Source organism: Aquila chrysaetos, chromosome 20 (genome assembly GCF_900496995.4).
Source record: "Aquila chrysaetos chrysaetos chromosome 20, bAquChr1.4, whole genome shotgun sequence".
Lineage (NCBI taxonomy): Eukaryota > Metazoa > Chordata > Aves > Accipitriformes > Accipitridae > Aquila > Aquila chrysaetos.
Window position 1 is genome coordinate 7,095,591 of NC_044023.1, and position 20,917 is coordinate 7,116,507.

General features: G+C 37.5%; 1 protein-coding gene across 18 annotated transcripts in view; it reads left to right on the top strand.

Annotated features, from left to right (window-relative positions):
* Positions 1 to 20,917, top strand: part of PBRM1 (polybromo 1) — an 80,485-nt gene that overhangs the window by 23,464 nt on the left and 36,104 nt on the right. For 14 of the 18 annotated variants that reach the window (XM_041118821.1, XM_041118820.1, XM_029996053.2 and 11 more), the window contains 5 exons: positions 1,933 to 2,031; positions 3,509 to 3,600; positions 8,183 to 8,399; positions 18,316 to 18,457; positions 19,042 to 19,139. In XM_041118821.1, the coding sequence (XP_040974755.1) occupies positions 1,933 to 2,031; positions 3,509 to 3,600; positions 8,183 to 8,399; positions 18,316 to 18,457; positions 19,042 to 19,139 (648 nt within the window). The remainder of the gene's footprint in view (positions 1 to 1,932; positions 2,032 to 3,508; positions 3,601 to 8,182; positions 8,400 to 18,315; positions 18,458 to 19,041; positions 19,140 to 20,917) is intronic. The other 4 variants (XM_029996056.2, XM_029996061.2, XM_041118822.1 and 1 more) reach the window with 1 other exon arrangement.

The window sequence follows — 20,917 nt, forward strand, 5'->3', positions numbered from 1 at the left end:
TTTAGATGTTTCTTATCTGAAATGCAATTAGATTTCTTCTCGTATAAACTTTTTACTTTTGAGTGTTACTCATAAGTAGGTTTAGGTATTATTTGCCAGCATGGGCTGTGTCATTTAACTAAAAAAATAAAGCAATGTCTTGCAAGTCATCCAAGGAGTTAGCAAACTCTTTACAAAGTGGACTCTCTTTATGTATTTGAGCTGTTTACTGGTATTTGATGCTGGAAAATAACTGCTGTCATTTCCTGCAAAGGTTTGTATGATACGACTGAAAACACTACCACTCCTGTACTTTACTGAAAGGCAGTTTAAATTTTTTTGTTTGAAAAATGTGTAGATGGTGTCAGTATTAAAAGTATTGCTTAGGATTATTACATGTGAAAGAAATGGAAGTTATCCGATTGATCTTTACTATTTGATGCTTTGAGACATTCAACCTGTATAGTGTTTTTTCTGGTTCATTTGTTCAACGTTAGCATGCTTCCCATGTTTGGGTGAATCATTGTTGGAGCATATAAAAATATAAAAGCAGAAATACTGTTAGGGAGTAATTCCTGACACATATTTTAATAATTTTCCTTCTTAAAAGTACGTGTAGACCTTGATTCTACAGACAGTGAATATACGTATGTGTTTGCTTTGCATTAACTAGAATTACTTACAGGCATAGAGGTTTTCTATTTAAATTTTGATTTTATTTTATATTTCTCACTGTGTTGGCCATTGATGAAGCTCAGGATGTCATGTGTGTGTGTCATGTTTAATTTTGAGGCTTAACTGTTTTTCTTCAAAATAACGCTGTTTGCATAAGAAGGGATGACAGATAAATCACACTGATATTTGTTAGTTGAATCCTCTCTTGCACTGCCAGCCCATTTCCACTTCTCAGCTACCATATTCTAGATGTTCCCTTATGTACTGTGTTCTCAATAGACCTGCAAATCCTGAAGTAATCTGAATGTCAGAGTAATTGACAGCTCCCCTCTTTGTTTCTCTAACTTGGCCAGAAAAAAAAAAAAATTATAATGCCTGAAGCAGGCTACAGTAATATTGGGCTGAATGCAAAAAAAATTGGGGTGAGGGAAAAGTATCATGAAAACCAAACCTTTCACCTGCTGTTCTGCATTTCACTGGTTGCTTTTTTTATCAAACCATTATGCTTTTTTTTATTCTTTCTGCTGAATCTACATCACTGAATCATTATTTTTAATTTAAATTCCTAACTGCTTAATTGTCTCAAAGGGGGGTCTCCTTTACCTATTGCTGATTTTGGTAAAATACCCCCATAAGTTCATTTAAAGTTAATTTACTATATTTTTCTTCTGAATTTACATCTGTTTTCTATGTCATTGGTGGATCAGACTCAAATTCATCATAATGCTACTAACCTAAGTTCTATAGACATGTTGCCTCTGTGTCAAAAATCATGCTTTTCTATTGCAGAGTTCATTGTATCCTTTGTCATACTAAATTGCTCTTTGTTGGTGCATTTAACTGTCCTCCCTTAAATAAAGTGGCAAAATAAAGTTGCTTGACAATATGCACTGTCAAGCAGCTTGACAGTGATTTTGTTAAGTATTGATAAAACATGATTGGATCTGTATGATTAGCTTTATCTGGATGCTAAGGAACATTTTGTTGGCTGCTTTCACTGCTATTGTAGGCTGAGCTTTGTGTATAGCTATTAATCCTCAATCTAAATGTTACCTTCCTCTGACTTTATAAACAAAATCGATATTAATGCTGGGGCACTAAAAGTATCTTAGTATTACTTTACTTTTAGCTTTAAAACATTTTATATCTGTCTCTGAACCTTTTGGCTGATCTATCGAAGTAATTCTGTAAAAAGCTTTATCCTTGCTGTGGCTTTTCTTGGGTCTAAGGTGGGCCTCTTTTTTTCCCCTTTCCTTGGCTTGTCTCTTCTGCCTTAAGGACTCCATCAAATTTGACTGCTTCCAAGCTGACAGGTCCTTCCTCACAGGGTAAAGGCAGTGTTGGTGATGAGAGAAATTCTTCTAACAAATATTATCGGTAAGTAAATTGTGGACTCGGAGGAAAAGCTGGGTTGTCATCATATGGAATTAATAAAACTTTGGGGTTTTTTTGTTTGGGTGTTTTTTGGGTTTTTTTGTTTGTTTGTTTTATTTGAGAGTGCTCTTCAATATTAACTCAAATACTTTTTAGATTCAAATATATTTCAGTCAAATATCTATTAAGTATTATTTAATGTTACTTTGCTGTAATTACTCTTCCATGTTTGATTTTATATTTAACATTGCAAAACACCTGTTGTGAAATACTCTGTATGCGATTATTTCCTTAGAAATGTTCTGAAGAACAATATGTTAAGCTTCATTACAAAATAAAGCAGGTGAAAAAAACCATGGAATGTGTTGTAAACCTAAAGAATTATATTTGGAGACTAAAAAGAAATAATAAGTAGGACTAAATAATTAAGAGATGGATGGTGGAAAACAATGAAGCCTGTAAAAAGAAAGTATTGCATTTGAGATGCATTTATGACAAACTTGCTGAGTAGACTGGGTTACTGGAGGCTTTCTGGTTTGTTCTTTCAGTCAACAGTTGAGAATTTTGGTACCTAGCAGAGGCCTTGTGTCTACAGTCTCTGGGTTACTGTCTTGATACAGTACTACTCCTGGTTAATTCCCTGTGCGTATACTCTGAAACCATGGTTTTACACAGCAGCTGCAAGGGTGTTTAAGGGACTCAGCATTTGTACAGAGTTGGTGTCATTTTAAGCAACCATCTGCTTTTTCCCAGTCTTCACTTTGCTCCCACAGGGCAAGGCTGAGCCCATTGCTGAAGGTGCCTTAAGAGCTGACATAGTAAAAAAGCAGAGATTGTCAGGCATAGCCTACAGTGTGGGTATGAAATGCTGTGGCCCAGGTTTGGGACAAAAGGGAGGAAGAGAGGGATACTGAAGAAGTCTGTATGAGACCATAGCCAGCGTGGATGCTGACTTACTCCACCTAGAAAGCAGAGGAAGCTGCTTCACATACAGGCGCTCTGTGTGCTGAAAATGCCTAAGGTGGGGATGGGGGAATGGGAGGAGATAGCATATACTGCTTACAGTGTGCTGAATTCCTTCACGTAGACGAATCCCTATAAAACAGGATCAAATAACAAAGTTATTAATTGGGAGGGACTTGTTATCATCCCTCTTCTCCCTCAATAATTCAAATATTCAAGTATTCAAAATAAGACAGAAGATAGCTAGCTTGAGCTCTAGCTTTCTGATTGTGTCCAGTTTTTCAGTCTGATGGACAGCCTCTTAAAATAGAGGCAGACTCATGGGTCATTAACAGTTTCTCTTGTTAAGGGCTCCAGTCTTTTCTTGCATAGTCGTGTCTGTATTCTGATAATGTAGGCAACTGTCATGAGCTTCACTTGTTTACTTACACACTCTGAGTGACTGTTAATGGTTAACATGATAACCTTTTTTTTTTTTTTAATTTTGCACATTTTTTTAACTTTTTCTCTTTTATAGTAACAAAAGATCAGCCCAAGGGGATCGTTTATCAGCAATAACCATGGCATTGCAATATGGATCAGAAAGTGATGAGGATGCAGCTTTGGCTGGTAGGAACTGAAATGCAGTTTCTCTATTTTCTTTAATTAAAATGTTTGGAATAAGCAAAACTGTAGAGCTCCCAATACATTCAGATATCTTTGTTTCAAAAATATTTTGCAGTGTTTCCAAACTGACCCTGTAATTCTGTTAAATCCAGTCCCTGTTTCCTCTTAAGTATGAATTTATAAATGTACAGCTGGTAAGATAGGGTAGGCCAAACTTGTTTGCATGTTTTGAATTTAGTGCGTGTGTTTCCAAGTATACTTATGCAAGCTTTAGGAAACTGTTGCTTGTTTTTATTCTTTCCGATATGAAACAGAGGAGGAGACACTGGAGAAGACACTGGGTGCTCCTTGCAGTGAAAGAGATTTATAGCACTGCAATTGTTTGAGAGAAATCTTGTTCACACTGGCTTGTTCTCTCTTGTGCCATTGGGTTTTCTAAGTACCTGTCAGGTTTTATTTTTTTAAGGTGAAGATAATCTATATGAGGTATAAGGATAGACAAATGTTAGAACTTAATTCAGAAATACCTGGTCTAGCCTAGCAGTTGTGAAGTCTTGCGTGAAGTTTTATGTTAAAACAAAAGCACACATAAAAAGGTATGCCTTCATACAGCATCCTTAGTTTCATACTAAGCATTCTTTAGCATTATACTATAAGCATATATGGTGTAATATATGCTTTATAACAGATATTTCAGTATTGGTCATAAATTGTTACAGGTGGTTGTCTTTTAAGTTAGCTTGCCTTGATAGTTACTGTCTCAGTAAATTCCTTGCATTCATCTCAGAGCAGGTTTCCAAAATGTTTTTGTATGTATACCATTGTTTTATTTTTTGTTTACATTATTTCTGCATTGATGTGAAATGATGCATTGCTTCAATATATATTTTTGGGGCATTTATTTCACACCTGGTAATTGAATTGTACTCACCACTGTTTCCTAGTGGATGGATATGCTGTAGAATTTTTTGGATCATTTTAGGTCTTGCTGCAAGCAAAAGCATTTTTATTCCCGGTTAGCCCAGAGTTCAGTTACTGCTTCAGAGCAGCTGCTTTCTGGGAGGTGTGAGGAGTATTTATTAGCTTGGTTCAGTGTGATTGTTAGCTGCTATTTTTGCAAATTGTAATTCTGTAAAAATGCATAGCTTTTTACATTTTTGTGATTTAAATTCTTGAAGTGATTTAACTGCTTTCAGGTGCCACCTTTGCTATAGACATTACTGTCATTTTCATGGAGCCTTTCATAAGCATCTGAGATTTTTGCCTGGCTGCTGTTGAAGCTCTATCTTTATTACATTTACCTCAGAGGCAATGTCAATTTTTTCGGCAGACATCTGTCACCTGTAAGATTTTCTGTCCCTCCAACGTACTACTTGGACATCCCTATGCTTTCAGTCTCCACATGAAAAGGATTTTTATTTAAACCAAGTGGTCTTTTTATTAGTTGCTCTGGTATCTCATATTTTTTCCTTCCTCTAACACTCGTTAAAATAAGTGAGAACTAGGCTGCATGACTGAATGTTAAGAGAACTTTCTCCTTCTCGATACAGAGAACTAAATCTTTATGAGCTGCTTTGATTGCAGCAGTTGCCTAAGCAATGAAAAATACCTGTTTCCAACTTGGAGTTTATCCTTAGTTTCAGAGGGTGTCATGGTGTGATGGAGCTTGTAGAAGATTTCCAGCTCAAATGTACTTGGACATGAGCAGCTTCTGCAGCTCCCTTGCTCGTCATTATAAATCTGTAGAGGCAGGCGTAGATGGTCATTATTTATTACTTACAAATAAGTATTTCATTTTGTAGTAAAGCTATTTTATTTATTTAATTTAGAAATGTTTTGAGACTGGATGCTGCTTTTGGTTTTACGAGCATCTATCTTCAGTTGGATTTAGAGCATTCATTTTTGTCTATGTGCTTTGGGACCACAAAGGAGACAGTATTTAAAGCAAATCACTTACTGAGTAATGACTAATTTTCTTTCATATACATTCAGATGCTCTCCTCTCTGCTCTTTTTCTGCCTCATCACTGAGTAAGAGTACATGTATATGATATATGCATTTATATCTGATAATAAAGCTCAGTTCACATTGTAAATTAGACGGCTTCCTCCTTTTGCAGTGAAGTTAATTTAACATCACTCCATTATGAAGCTGTCCCTTCATTAGGAAACAGTCACTGTAGTATGGAATGAACAGCAGGAAATACATTTTGTTTGGGATTGTTGAATGGCATATATTTTGTGGTTATGGTGTACTGAGGGGTTTTTTTTTCCTGTATCTGCTAACTGTAGTTGTGGTAACAGCTGCATGGAAGGGGAATAACTGACTGTTACTCTCCACTGCCAGTGTGTGCTTGGTGGGGATATGGGACCTGGTGCTACTGCATATTAAAGAATCTACAGTCTTGCATTAGATTGTTCCATAGCAAAATATAGATTTTTCTGTCTTCTGATCTGAATAATATATTCTTCAGTTCTTAAGAGAACAGTTTTCATATTGGCAGAACACTATCATTTTCTGAATATGTGAGAATATATGTTTGACACATGGCTTTTAAAGAACATATACACATCAGAATGAAATGTTTATAGCTGTATTACAATATTATATAAACACTTTCCTTTTAGTGCCTGTTTAATTTACTGAGATTTTTATTTTAGGGAGTGCCTTCTCCCTAAAGTAGTGTTCTACTTTTAATACAAAGGAAGTACATTTCTCATTTAGGGTATTGAACTGCTTTGTTGCTGGCTGCCACGTGTCAGAGAATAGCAACATACTTGACTAGTTTCTTATTTTTTCTCTTTCATAGAAACAAGTTCTGCTTTTTCTGTTTTGTTTCTTACTTTTTGATGGAGCACTCAGAACTGAACTGAGTAAACAAAACCAAAGACAATATTTTGCTGCATAATCTATTTTGGAAACTTACTTTACCTGATGGCATTCTCTTAGTTGTTAGCATTTATCTCCATGTTCAGGTTGATATGTTAGGTACAGGAAAACATAGTGCTACCTCCAATCTTTTGTTTCTACCCGAGTTATTCTGTCCAGCTCCTGCTTTGCTGGCTACTGTGTAGTAGATGCTACACCATTAAGTGATGCTGATTGGCATTCAGATACATAATTAAGATAATTTTGAGTGTCCTCCCTGAATCAGTAATGAACATCTTCATTATGTGTTTGCATGTCTGCTGAGGTCTGCTTGTGTTTTAGCTTACATCTAACTTGTCTGGTAGGACCCATACGTCATACACTCACATAGATCTGCAATGTCAGACTGCAGAGGAAAAATGATAGTACTATGTTATGCAGTCAGTGTCCCCTGTCTTTGTCATCATTTCAATATGTCTTTACTGAACTTGGATAGAAAGCTTGAAACATTGCCAGCCTCCACTGAGCAATAATGAAAATGCCAGCTGGAAACTTGGCGTGAGTGTTAGAGAACTGTCTTTTGTGTAACTGAATTACCCAGTGTGTCGTCTGCCAAGCTTTCCTTCAAACTTTAACTCATGAGAGGGGAAAAAGGGTGAATAATTTAACTCTAATATGTGCAAAACCACGTAGATTTTGTGTTATGCCTTTTTGCAAGGTACAAATGACACCATTTGTGTTAGTGAGAAGCATGCAAGGGTTGGCCATTTATTGCTTCCCATCCTATATTTCCACTACCAGTGTATTTTCATTCCTGTTGTGTTTCTGTTGCTCATGTAGTGTTTCTTCCAATTTTATCTGCAGTGTTAGTTCTTCATAGCATTTCTTTCATTTATCCTAATCATGAAGCATAATATATGCTTCATATAGATAACTAGAAAAGTTTACTATAAAATTTGTAAATACTTTATTATGAAATGTTTATGCTAATTATTTAATAATTCTAAAATATTTATTTCTCCTTCATTTTGCTGCATATATTAGAAGTGTACCTTCAGGCTTTAGTGTCAGTTTTTTCTGCTAAACTTCACAATTTTTTAATTGAGCTGTGATTAATATGGTCTAAAGGGTTATAGAAGTTTTGAAGTCACCTTTTCAATATATGTGCAAAAATTCATTTTTAATTTCGCCATTTTGCTCAACTGGCTAGGCACCTTTGAAAATTCCAGACATAGTTTGTCAGTTTGTATTCTTGTAGTGAGCTCTTGTCAGGTAGCAGAGTGGCAGTAGTTCAATATACAAATGTATTTGGCACAAATACTAGTATTAATGGTTTGATGGGTAAATAAGGACGTAGCTGTTGTATAGGTAGTGAGTGGCTGAATAGTCCTGTTATGTAGTCTCATATATGAACACTTCTCAGCACTTGTAGGTGGCAAGGGTGACAGTGACAGAACCGAAGTCTCAATCTGATAAGAGAGATTGCAATACCTAGATAAAGTGCTTTTTTTTTTTTTGTTAGCTTGAGGCTCGTAAGATATATTTGTGATGTCCTTTTCTGAGGTATGAATCTGACTGCCAGAGAGTGGCTGAACACCCTTGATAGAGGGACTGGCTTTTCTTCTGGTTTAGATCTTTATCCACATGAAAAGTCAACCAAAAAACCCACTCTGAGTTGTCCTGCTGATTTTCCTGTTTTTCCTTTCTCTCTGTGCAGCTGCTGCTCGTTACGAAGAGGGAGAATCTGAAGCTGAAAGCATTACTTCCTTCATGGACACTTCTAATCCTCTTTATCAGCTTTATGACACAGTTAGAAGTTGCCGAAATAATCAGGGCCAGCTCATATCTGAACCCTTTTTCCACTTGCCCTCCAAGAAAAAGTATCCTGATTATTATCAGCAAATTAAAGCACCTATTTCATTGCAGCAGATCAGGTAAGAAAACAGAATGCAAACTCTTACCTGGTGGGAAACTATTCAAGGGTTTCTTTTATTTCCAGAATCCTATCTGGTGGTCAAGTTGTTGATACCTAATGCAGTGTATACCATCGTTCCTCTACATTTGGTTGCTTCTTGTTTCAAGTCAGTCTGCATCAGTCTTTTGATCATCTTTTACAGATGGCTGCCATTAGGTTTATTTTCCATGGCGTTTCATTTGTAATGTGCCTGAAAGGTTGCCATATCAATAATTCTGAAGGCTAGGTGGGCAGCAGAGATGAAAGCTTCTGCAGAACCCGCCATTATTCTCTTTCCTTGACCCTGATGGCTTGGTTACTTCTTACTCCCATGTTTTTTAAGTTAATAGTCTTCAGCAATGTGAATTGTAGAAAGGTAGTTGCAATTACATTTCTTTTGTCTAGGTCACAGTATAACTGTGGAGAATAATTATTTGCATTCATGATGTAGCTAGTCTGGACTGAAGTAAGCAGTACACCATTTACAAATCTGTGAGCCATGAAGCGTTCATCAACTGCCAGAGCACAGTTGTCAGATTAAAAACCTGAGTGAAAAGAAGTGAGCCATATCTTTCTTTAGTGGTCCAAGATAAGCTAATATGATGGATATGTGTCAGGGTCCTGAGTGCATTAATAGACCTTAATGGCACTGACCAGCCTTGGGTGGCCCTGGCCTCCCACCCAGTGGCCACTGGGGCTCCAGTCCCTGCCTGAGCTACACTGCAGGAGTGCTGGTCCTCCAGCTTTAGTGAGTGAGGACTGGACCCTAACACTCTTCATGGGTTTGTAATCCACTCTAATACATAGGTCTGTTAATTTTAGTTATACCGTAATATTTGATAATATGATCTGCTAGACAAGGTAACAAAGCTGTTTTTTTGGTTTGGTGTCCCCCCCCCCATCATAACCCGTCCGATGGTGTTTTGCATGTTCTGGGGAGCAAGGATGGAGCTCCCACACTGGTTATCTATCCGTCAGTGGCTTTAAAGCATTTTTTTCTTATCTCATAGTACAGCTGTTGGCTTGGCAAAGAAAGTGTCTTGTCTTGAACGAAGCACAAAATGTACTTGATGGGAAAAAAAAAAAAGTGAAATTGAGAAAAATCATTGACAGTTGTCAGGAAGCTTTTTGTCTGAATGTACCAAAGAGTATCGGCTCAAATTATGTATAAATGGATTTAAATGGGAGAGACTTTCCATTAAAAATATACTTGATATCAGTTATAGGACAAATAATTTGCCATAGGGAGGCAGCTGTGTTTCTGCTTTCCTTACAGTTTAAGCAGGCTGCATCTGGCTATGTGAGCAGTACAGAAATTCCATGCCAATATATGAAGACCTGTAGAAAAAAATGACTTATCTTATTGCCTGAGAGCTTAGAAAATAAAAAGGGACAGTCTTTTTAAAAATAGTGTTTGTAGCTTGCAAGTTAAAGTACGTATTTATAATAGTCCAACTTCTTTTAGCAAATTCTGAAATTCAACTGTTCTTTAAATTAGCACATAATCATCACTTTTTTACTATACCTAAAAAGCCTTGAAGTCATGTATATGTGTACTTAATTGATGTGCTTTAGGGAAAACTGAGGCTAGCATGATTTTACTGATACTGCAGATATGTCTTTAGGTATTCAAAACTTCCACTCATTAGGGGTGGAGGTTTTTTGTGGTGTTTTTTTGTTGTTGTTGTTGGTGGGGTTGTGTTTTGTATTTTTGGGGTTGTTTTGAGATATACATACAAAGAGCATGTCTTCTGTTGACAGATGGGGACAGAAAAGTTAATTGTCCTGGTAAAGTTGAAGGTGTTGGAGTGAAGTCTGGCATTCCTGTCTCATGCCTGTTTTGCTTTGGCATCTGGCTACCTAGGCTATCCTGCCAGAATGAACTGTGAAATGTGTGGCTGTTGCAAATTTTATAGCTGGTCATGTATTTCAGGAGTTTGTGTGTGTTAAATGCAGGAAAAGCCTTACAAAATAATATATGATTTCTAGAGGGAGAATATGGGTATGTTTTGTTTTAATGGGATGTACATTATACCTATTCCAGCCTCTCAATCACTTTATGAACATTATAAACTTCAGTCATTTGAGCTGAGTGCTGATCCCGAGCCATTCCTGGATGTGGGAGGTAATCCCCACGTTTAGTTTTAGGTTTTAGTTTTCTGCTAGTTTCCTCAGACTTGCTTTTTACAGCATCACAGAAGAGCTGAGGTCGGAAGGGAGATCATCTGGTCCAATGCCTGGCTGTAGCAGGGTCACCCAGAGCCAATTGCCCAGGGCTATATCCAGTCAGGTTTTGAGTATCTCTACAGATGGAGACTCCACAATCTCCCTGGGCAACCAGTGCCAGTGTTTGACCATCCTCACAATAAAAACTAAAAAAAGTTTTGTTTTTTTCTTCTTTTTCTTGTGTTCAGATGAAATTTCATGTTTCAATTGTTCCTGTTACATCTTGCTCTGTCAGTAAGCACAGCTGAGATGAGTCTGGCTCCCTCTTTGTTCCCTCCCACCAGGTGTTCATACACACACTGATGAGACTCCCTGCCTCAAACAGGACAAAACTCAGAGCTGTAGAACAAGAAAAATGTATTTAAAAAGAGAGGCATGACACTGTGAAGGCTGTGACTTTTTCAGGTGTGATAAAAGTGCATGGTGTGGAGGTTATTTTGCAAACTTAACGTAGCTGGTGAGAAGTCATTCTGTAATTATAAGTGACTGGAGGAATAGTCGGGAAATAATGCTGGAGAATGTGTTCAGTTACCTGGTACATAAGTGCTAAATCCTGGCATGCTTACAAGAACTCTGTTCCTTATTAAATTTTACAGCATTAGTAAGTATGATCCCTAAGGAAAGTGGGCCAGGCTTTCCTACAGCAGAGGAGGGAAGCACTTCAGGGAATTCCCTGGCAGCAGTTCTCTCCTAAAACACAGGTGAGAGTGCTGTGGGTGCACGAGTGCTGAAATCTGTATCTTCTTTGGCACGCCCTGGTGTCTTGCACTCCAGGAAGCTGGGGTTATAGATGAGGTTTAAAAAAGTGCATGGATCCAGTGTAAAACACAGTTGGTTTTGTGTGATGTCTACTATTTGGGATTTGAAACACGTTTTTCTTATGAACGTGCATCCTTTTGGACAATGATCTGCAGCACAGGAATCTAAACGTTACATTTCACTGCACTGGGATGTACTGAGATTCTCCTGAAACTGTGAGATTTGTAGTGGCTCTTGTTGCCTTTGGATTAATTATCAATTATTTGAGTTGAACTTATAGTAAATAAGATCATCTGGTCAAGCATATTTTGCCTTATAATTTAACCACATCTAGTAATATGGCAAATAAAGGAGTGGAACTTATCTTGAAGTAATGGAGACTTCTGTCTGGGTTAAAGCCTGAATGGTTTATAGACATATTTTTTCTTTTTTTAAATAACAGAGCTTAAGCCCATTACAAATTAAGTTCTTAATTTAAATAAAATTAAAATTTACATTAAGATTTTATTATTACATTGACTTTGGAAAAATAATATGACACAGTGTTTCAGTTTGCTTCATTTATGAATGAGCCAATTGGGAAAATATTCTCTACAGAGAAAATGATGTCTCTGTAATACTTAGAATACCTTGTAAATTTTCACTTCATCTGAGATTTAGCAGTTCTTTCATTCCTTTTTCACTTAATATAATTTAATATTTGTTGAATATTGTACATTTTTTAAATCTTCTGTGTAACCAATTTTCCTACCTTAGCAAGTATTTTCTGTGCATATTGTACGTAAGGCCTTTATAAAATCACAGGTTCAAGTAAACAAGGTTCCCAACGTACTTTGTAAGACGACGACTGTCATTCCTCAATAGGACATTTGTCAAATGCCTTTCTTGATTGTATGCATTCATTGTTACTGGTTTTTTTCCTAAGGAGGCAGGACTAGCACTTCACAATTTCTGAATAAAACAAGTTACATGATAACTGCTTTTAGCCATGTGTTTGAATTTGTTTTCTAGGAATTTTTTAGGCATGCATATGTCTAATAAGATGGATCTTTTGATCATATGGAGAGAGTATCTCTCATCTTCAGTTCTTTCAGATATTCCACCTGGAAGGGCTGATGAGTTTCCAGTAGACCCTTTAGGGAGTTGAGTGCCAGCTTACTGTATGTTTTTTTAATTACTATTCTAATTTTGACCAAATTAAATGTCATGCCAGTGTTGTTTTGGGTTTAGTGGCCTTATGAAACTGTAGCCTGCCTTTTAAACTACTTTTTTCCTCATTTTGCAAAGGTCATTATGTTTAAAAAGATATTCTTCCAAGTTTTACTCATGCTTTCAGATACAATTGTATCACTGTCAATTGTTTCACAGAAATTTCTCTTGGTTTCTAGTGTATAAGTTTAGTTTGTATTATACTAGCAGTGACTTTCTGTAGAGCCATGGATTTGGTTGGTTTTAGCCTAGCTTTGCAAAATAAACTGATGTTTATAAAATTCTTTCCTTCCAAGATTGGAAAGATGGCTTTTAAAAAATTTATTGTGAAGCTGCATTTTATACTCTAAATCCAGAAAAGGCACAATACTTGAGTTCTGCTGAGTTTGAGTATAATTAAATCTGTTCAAAGTACTTCTGTGAATAACTTTCTTAGTCATCCTATTGTTTGCTGACAGCAAGTGCATTGAAGAGGATGGTAAGGTAGGAGGTTATTTGCAGACTAGAACAGGATTGCTTTTGTGCCAATGCATTTTTTTCATTCTTCATATGTGTGGTTGGAAGTCGTCTATCTTTCCAAACCATATGGGCTAAGTCTTTATTTTTACTTTTGTTGTCAGGCCTTTCATGAATACTGTGAATCTAGGTTGTTTGCTTAAAGTCAGATAGCCTGCACCTTAATTATTTGGTGTGGATAAACAAATGCTGATAGAAGCAAGATTTTATTTCCTGGTAAGATAATTTGAATGATAGCTCATCCTCCCTTTTTAAGACAATGTTTCCTCTTCCTCTTGTCTTCTGGCTCTAGGTTAAGAGTTAAAGGAGTAAGATATAAGCTGCTTTTCTTCACATGTGAGCTACTGTCAAGGTCCTCACCTTCTCCACCAGCTTAAAGATTTTGTTTCTACAGGGTCATGAGAGAGCAGAGAACAGGTGCACATAGAATGGTATTTCTAAGACTAGTGGCAACTTCTTATGTTTTTTCTGCTTTTTGCTGCTTGAGGGTTAGACTGCTGCATTGTAATATGCATAGGTCACTGCCTAAATCCATACAGATGAACCTAGTGTGGGATACCAAGACTATGTGGAGTAAGTGGTATATTTTTAGATGAAGCATGTGATAGTGGTGTTCTGGGGTCTGCATGAGCTACCTCTCTGCCTCTGGGAGGAGAGGTAAACCAAATCCCAGGCTTGTTAGTGTCAGGTGGCTTGGGATCTGCTGATACGAAGAGTCACCAGTTTCTTTCACCATATCATGAAATCGTACAGGACTGATTTAGAATTCTCTTTTTGTAAAAAGAAAATTGTTCCAGGCAGGATATATTCCCTAGGAAACACTATTGCCTTGCTTGTTCTGCCTGCAGCTTGCTTTGAATTTGTTGTGCTTCAAAGGATATGGCAAATTCCGCCTTTCCTCAGTTTGATAAAACTGGCACCTAAACATAGAGAATTTGATTGATCAGGATATGTTACTAATCAGTAAATCTGATTTATAGTATCATGCTGGCAGTGTTACTTCATAGATTCTGGACTTAGAGGTGATAAGGATATAGAGTTGTCTATTGGCTTTAAGCTCAGGAGGATGGTCATTGATGCTGAGTTTTTAAGTCAGTGTAATCCTAGACCTTCAGTGATTCTTTCATGGCAGCTTTAAGTTGGGTACAGAACAACTCCAAATAAAGAGGAGTAGTACCAAGTGGTAGTAGGTAGAAACAATCTGAACTGAAGAAGTGGTACTTCAATTAAGAGGTAGTCCTTTAGGTTACTCTTTCAGAAAGCTGAATCCAGACCTCATGCAACAGCAATCAAAATGTGAACTTGCAATTCTGTAATTCTAATTTAGTAAATTAATTGGAAGGCTAGAAACTTTTATAGTTTTTATTCTTCCTGCTGCCCACTCTCTTAAAACTTATTTTAATTCTCTGGAAGAAGGCAACCATGCCAGAGTTGCACAACAATGTTTATAAAATACATGCTACTAATATTTAAACAAAATTTGAGCCAGGAGTTGAAAAGCAGGAATGTTGCGTACAGACTTGCTTACTTGCAAAAGGATGAACTGCAGAGTAGATCTTGAGAGGACCTTATCCCAGCTTGGTTGTTATGATTTCTGAAGCATGATTCCTTGTCCTCCAGCAGTTACCTTTATCAGTAAAAAGCATTGAGACATTTTAGACATTTATCTTAAGTATTTAATACTCAAATCTAAGGCAGTTTGGTTGTCTTCACTTTATTAGATTCTTAGTTAGAGCCTAATTCTGCAAAATTGTCACTCTGTGTTTCCACTTGGAAACAAATTATGCTGATACTGTCTACATCCAAGGGGAGAAAAAAAATCTGTTGGGTCAGCATTTCTCGCCAGTGCTGCTCCTTAATTGATTTCTACACAGGATTTGCTGCTTTTTTTTTTTTTATTAAATGTTCTTAATCTCTAAAGTAGTTTAGCTGACTTGGGTACCTTTTTCTAAGATGCAGAATTGCCTTTAGACATTATTTTTGTTTTCCATTAATCCTTTGGAAGTTTGAGTCTATTTTATAAACATCATTAAACAAGGAAATTACTGCTTGTTTACATACTTAATTACCCTATGTGCCTTGACAAATTGGACTGTTCTTAAAGAATTCTGTTTTGAAAAAATTAAAACTCACTTTTGATGTTTTTGATAATTATGAGCTTATTAGTTGGGGGTTTTGATACAAGGTTTTTAAACTTTTCTGTTCCATGTTTTGTTGAGTATTCTCTTAATGATGTGTTAGCTTCTGTAACACCAACAAGTGTTTATGTGCTGAAGTCCTGTAATTGCTTGTTGGACTACAAGAATTAATTACATACATTTTATTCTGTAGATTTTGCTTTCTGTAACAGAGTGTTCAAATTAGCTGCAGAAGATGTAAGGTGACCTGTAGTGTTTGGTACCAGACAGTGGCAAGAGCATGAAATAGACTCAGTGTTTACATCCTCAGTATTTATGAGCCTATGCATCATACGCTAGTGGTTTAGGGCAAAATAATCCTGAATTTAATGGGCTTTTTATTTTGTTTTTGACTTTTTTAATACCAGTCACGTATTCCTTAGCATATGCAAATAATTGTTGCTGGAGTTTTACAAGGTAGAAATGGCAGACTGACTTTGCCTTTTCTTCCTGGCAATTTAACTGGTACCCAAACTCTTTTGCTTTTGGGTGTATGTGTGTTTGTTTGGTTTTTTATTATTATTATTATTTGTATTTTTTACTAATCTAATGAAAACTATATTGGTATGTTTTGGGTTTGTGTGGCAGTGTTTTGGTAGCAGGGGAGTGGGTTACAGGGCCGGCTCCTGTGAGAGGCTGCCAGAAGCTCCCCCGGCTCCAAGTCGGACCCAATCGGCGATGGCGGTAGCGCCTCTGGGAGAACAGGTTTAAGGGGGGGAACCCCCGGTGAGCGGTGGGATTGGAATGCGAGAGGAGCCCCTCCGCGGATACCGAGGTCGGTGAAGAAGGAGGGGAGGAGGTGCGCCGGAGGAGGTGGATGCCCCCGCAGCCCGTGGGGAGGCGGCAGGCTGTCCCCCCCAGCCCGTGGAGGGCAGCGGGGGAGCGGAGGCCGCCCAAGATGGCCGGGACTCCATGGGAAAGCCCGCGCTGGAGCAGGCTGTGCCTGAAGGACTGCGGCCCGTGGAAGGGACCCACGCTGGAGCAGTTCAGGAAGAACTGCAGCCCGTGGGAAGGACCCACACTGGAGAAGTTCGTGGAGCACTGTCTCCCGTGGGAGGGACCCCACGCTGGAGCAGGGGAAGAGCGAGGAGTCCTGCCCCTGAGGAGGAAGGAGCGGCAGAGACAGCGTGTGATGAACCGACCGTAACCCCCATTCCCCGTCCCCCTGCGCTGCCAGGGGGGAGAAGGTAGAGAAAATTGGGAGTGGAGTTGAGCCCGGGAAGGAGGGAGGGGTGGGGGGAAGGTGTTCTAAGGTTTGGTTTTACTTCTCAGTATCCTTGTTTTGATTTGATTGGTAGTAAATTAAATTGATTTTGTTTTTTTCCCCAAGTTGAGTCTGTTTTTTGCCCATGACCACAATTGGTGAGTGATCCTTCCCTGTCCATGTCTCAACCCACAAGCTTTTCTTTATATTTTCTTCTCCCCATCCCGCCACAGGGTGACGGGGAGCGAGCGAGTGGCCTCATGGTGCTTTGTTGCTGGCTAGGCTTAAACCACAACATGGTAACTCTCCTTTTTTTGGATTTGCACAGTGAGTGAAGCTGACAGGAAAACTTTTTGATTATCTGTTGCTTCAGTTGGAAACATTAAAAATAATATAAAAAATAATGCATAAAGGTTTGCAAGATACTGATGACTTGAAGTCTTAAAAAAGGTACATGAACCTAAAATGGTTCATTTTAAATGAGAATGGCAACAAGTAATTTTCTCCACACCTTACATTTAGGATATTCGTCCAAAATTGTTTTTCGCTTTTCTCATAGTCATTGAGGACATACTAGTTCTTCAGATCTGAAAGAAATGAAAAAGAAATACGCTACATTTCAGTAAGGTGCATGCAGCTGCCATCCTGGCAATGTGCAGTTAGTTGGATGTTTCCTGCAAAATGTATTTCCATCATGACAGCTTTATAGACACATGTGCACTTCTCAGTAGTTTTTATAGCAGTTTCAACTCCATGCGGTGTTTAATCCAGCTGTGACTTCCTCATCCTTGGTGACCAGTGAAGAGTCTGTTTAACACAAGTTGAACATTGTTACTCTTTGTTCACTGGTTCAGCTGTAAGGTCACATTGGCAGGTAAGGTTTAGGACTAAAAGATACTGTATTAAATTTATTTTGTGGTAGTGCTTATGTTCCATCAGGAAGGTTTGCGTTCAGCTGGGTGCTGTGGAAACCAGACCAGGTTTAAAGGTGGTACATAACGGGTGGTTGTGACAAGCAAGCGGGTGAGGAAGGAGATGTGAAGGAGGATGACCGTGTTTTGCAGTTGTGATAGGGTTTGGTTTTTGTGTTGTTGCAGATTACTATATTCTGTTGTGTTTAATGAGGTGTTGGAAGGTTTAAAAAAGTTGGCTAGAACTTTCACCACTTGGGCGAGGAAATATGAGAAAACACATTCAATTATTGGCAGACAGTGCACTGATTCATCTGTTTAGCATATGAAAAATGACTTTTTTATTGTTAGTCCTCTTCTAACTCTTTTCACATGAAGCGCACTTTGTGTGTAGCACCAATCAATATCCAGGTGGTTTTAAGAGAAGGCAAAAATTGGAGGGGGTTAACATGAGAGGTGTTGCACACTTTTGGTTCTCACTGAAGATGAGTGGAATTGATGTGTAAGGAAGTCATGGCTGTGCGGAGCTAACCCATCGCGTTGACGTCATACCCAGGACCTACAGGTCACAGCTGAGGTGTAATGGAGTACTCTCAGCAGGTTGTGCTTCTGCCTCATCTGTACCACATCTCGTCTGAGCATGAAAACAGGACTTCAGTCTGCACAACTTTCAAGAGGGAAGCTTTCAGAATTATTAAAATCATTCTTTAAGAGGAGATATGTTTCCCTAATATAGTTACAATTGGAAGATGTTACTGCAGCATCAGGAAAAGAAGACACGTTCCTGTAATTAGAGCACTTTGGATATTGATTTATCATGAAAATGAAGATGTTAAAGAACTGTTTTGCAATGTGTAACTTGTGAAATATCTAATTGGTATTTCTCTTTTGCAGAACGAAACTGAAGAACCATGAATATGAAACTTTAGATCAGTTGGAGGCTGATCTGAACTTGATGTTTGAAAATGCCAAGCGCTACAACGTTCCCAATTCTGCCATCTATAAAAGAGTACTGAAAATGCAGCAGGTTATGCAGGTATGTGGAGTAGAACAATCAAAAGGATATAACTTCACATGTGAATTTATTTCCCCAATGAATATTCTTCCAAAATAATTTTTAACTAGACCTGTATTTGCAGTAGTATTTTCTTGCTTAGAGGGAAGTATGGGAATGAAGAGCATCGTAGGGTGATTTTTCTTCAGCACACCTGCTGCCTTCTGTGATTTCTTTTGGTCACTTTTATTCCTTACTATGACTCTTAACCCAATTAAGTTGTGAGAAAATTGATGATGTGGGGTTTTTTTAGGGTTTGCAGGTAACTGGAGGATGCTAAAACACTTCCAATTTCATGAAGTATTCTAGCTAAGTGCTGCAGTCTGGAATGGCATTGTTTTCAAATTGGTTCCTCAAAAATTCTTCTGACAGTTAAAAATAATTATACTGCTATTTTATGTCGGCCAACTTATGTTAAAGAAATCACTGGAAATGTTTTGATGGTGGTTTAGTCTCAAAACCCATAGCTGTATCTTTCTTTCTGCATCTGATCTGTTCTGATGTTTAATACTGTTCTGAAAATGTCCAGCAGTGAGTTTGGCTTCAGTGATTTGTTCTTTTTTCAGGCAAAGAAGAAGGAGCTTGCTAGGAGAGATGACATTGAGGATGGGGACAGTATGATTTCTTCTGCTACATCTGATACTGGAAGTTCAAAAAGGAAAAGGTACGCACTTCTGTAGCTCCTGCAGACCATGGCAGTGCTACATCTTTTATTTGCTAAAGAGAATATTAAGCCATGGTTTTTAGCCATTTGTGTAAGGATTTATAATTCTGAAACTTAACCTCATTAAGTGTTCGTTCTAATTAATTCAAAACTATTTGCTGACTTTATTTTCCTTTTTTGGTCTATTAGTTGGCAGTTGTCAACATAACTTCAGTTCAGTAAGTGGCATGGACACTGTAGTTGCACTGAATTAGGTAATTTTGTCAGTGGATTTCAGGATTTTTATTTGTGTTTTATTTTTTATTTAGCCTAGTGTTTGGACTATCTTCACAGGTTGTTAGCAATTATTGCTTCTTTTCTACTATTTCTCCGGTATATGACTATTTATGTAGTTTGGATAGCAATTTCAGAATGTAATTAAAGTTAACACTATAGTTGAATAAATTTTTTGGAAGTTTATAGTATTACTGTACAAATATTTTTATTTGGTGAAGTCTCCTGGCATAAACATTTTCATTTTCCATGACCTGAACTCTGCTTGAGAAGTTTTCATCATTAATGTTAGAGGATTGCTTCTCTCTCCCTTCTGAATTTGCATTCTTTGGTTACCTACCTGTCAGTGGCTGGGCTGAGGAGGATATTTGACAAATAGATAAACTGTATAATTTGTATAATGAGTATAATAGGTTGATTATTCTGGATACTGTAATGTAAACAAAATTCACAATTATTTAAAATATACTCTTTTAGTGAGCAATAATAATGATTTATGGAAAGTATTCTTTAACAATGATAGCTGTTGAGTAATTAATACTAGTGATGTGTTTCACTCCAACAAGGGATAGTTTCTCTAGTCTGCCACTTGGTATCATTTGAAATAAGTTCCAACTTCTGATAATATTATTGCAATAGTAGCAACTGCCAGTGTAAAACTGTAATTCAGCATCTTTCTTTGGTGTTACCTATGACCTTCAGCTTCCTGTATTTTTAGTTCTTTTTTTGTCAAAGTAACAGCAGTTGTTGGGGGGAGGAAGGGAGTGAAATAGAGCATCAGGAAAGATTCACTTAAGAGCAATCAAGTAAGTGCAACAATGTAGTCAAACTATCTGCAGAGATAAAATGTTAACATGGACTTAGGTACTACAATCTAGGGGTGCTAGGAAGAAGAAACATACTGAATGGTGAGACCACAGTACCAAGTGAAGATCTGGAAGGAACAAATTGTAAAAATAGCTAGTGTTGTGATCCTCAGATTCAAAGAGAAGTACTAACCTAATCAAGTAAGTCAAACTGTCATCAGTGTCATTTAACTCTATGTTGTTTTTGATCACCTTGTGCAAGAGAGTACTGAAATGCTTAAAAGAAAAAATCTGTCAGGCCTTGTCATCTCAGAACAGTAAAAGAGAAAAAGTTGTGTTCATAGATAAGGGAAATCAAAATTATTTTATTTTTCTCATGCCTGAAGAGAACCTGAAAATGTTTTTGATGTTGTCAGTTCAATACTTGTTATCAGTTTCACTTGCTGAATGATAGGAAGTAAAAGAAGATTGTAAATGCTGCTGATAGCAGAAGTGAAGCACTGAGAGGAATTCCAAAATGTTGCTGAAAAAGGAAACTAATAACCCAGGCAACATTCATCCCATTGTGAAAATAATAGTGACACAGAAGAAAGTTGTTTGAATGTCCCCTTTTATGTCCCCCTTTATTGGCAGGCCTTTTACTATTTCTGCTTTGGTTTTGCTTTACCTACCTCCATTGAATTAAATGTTGAAACTTGG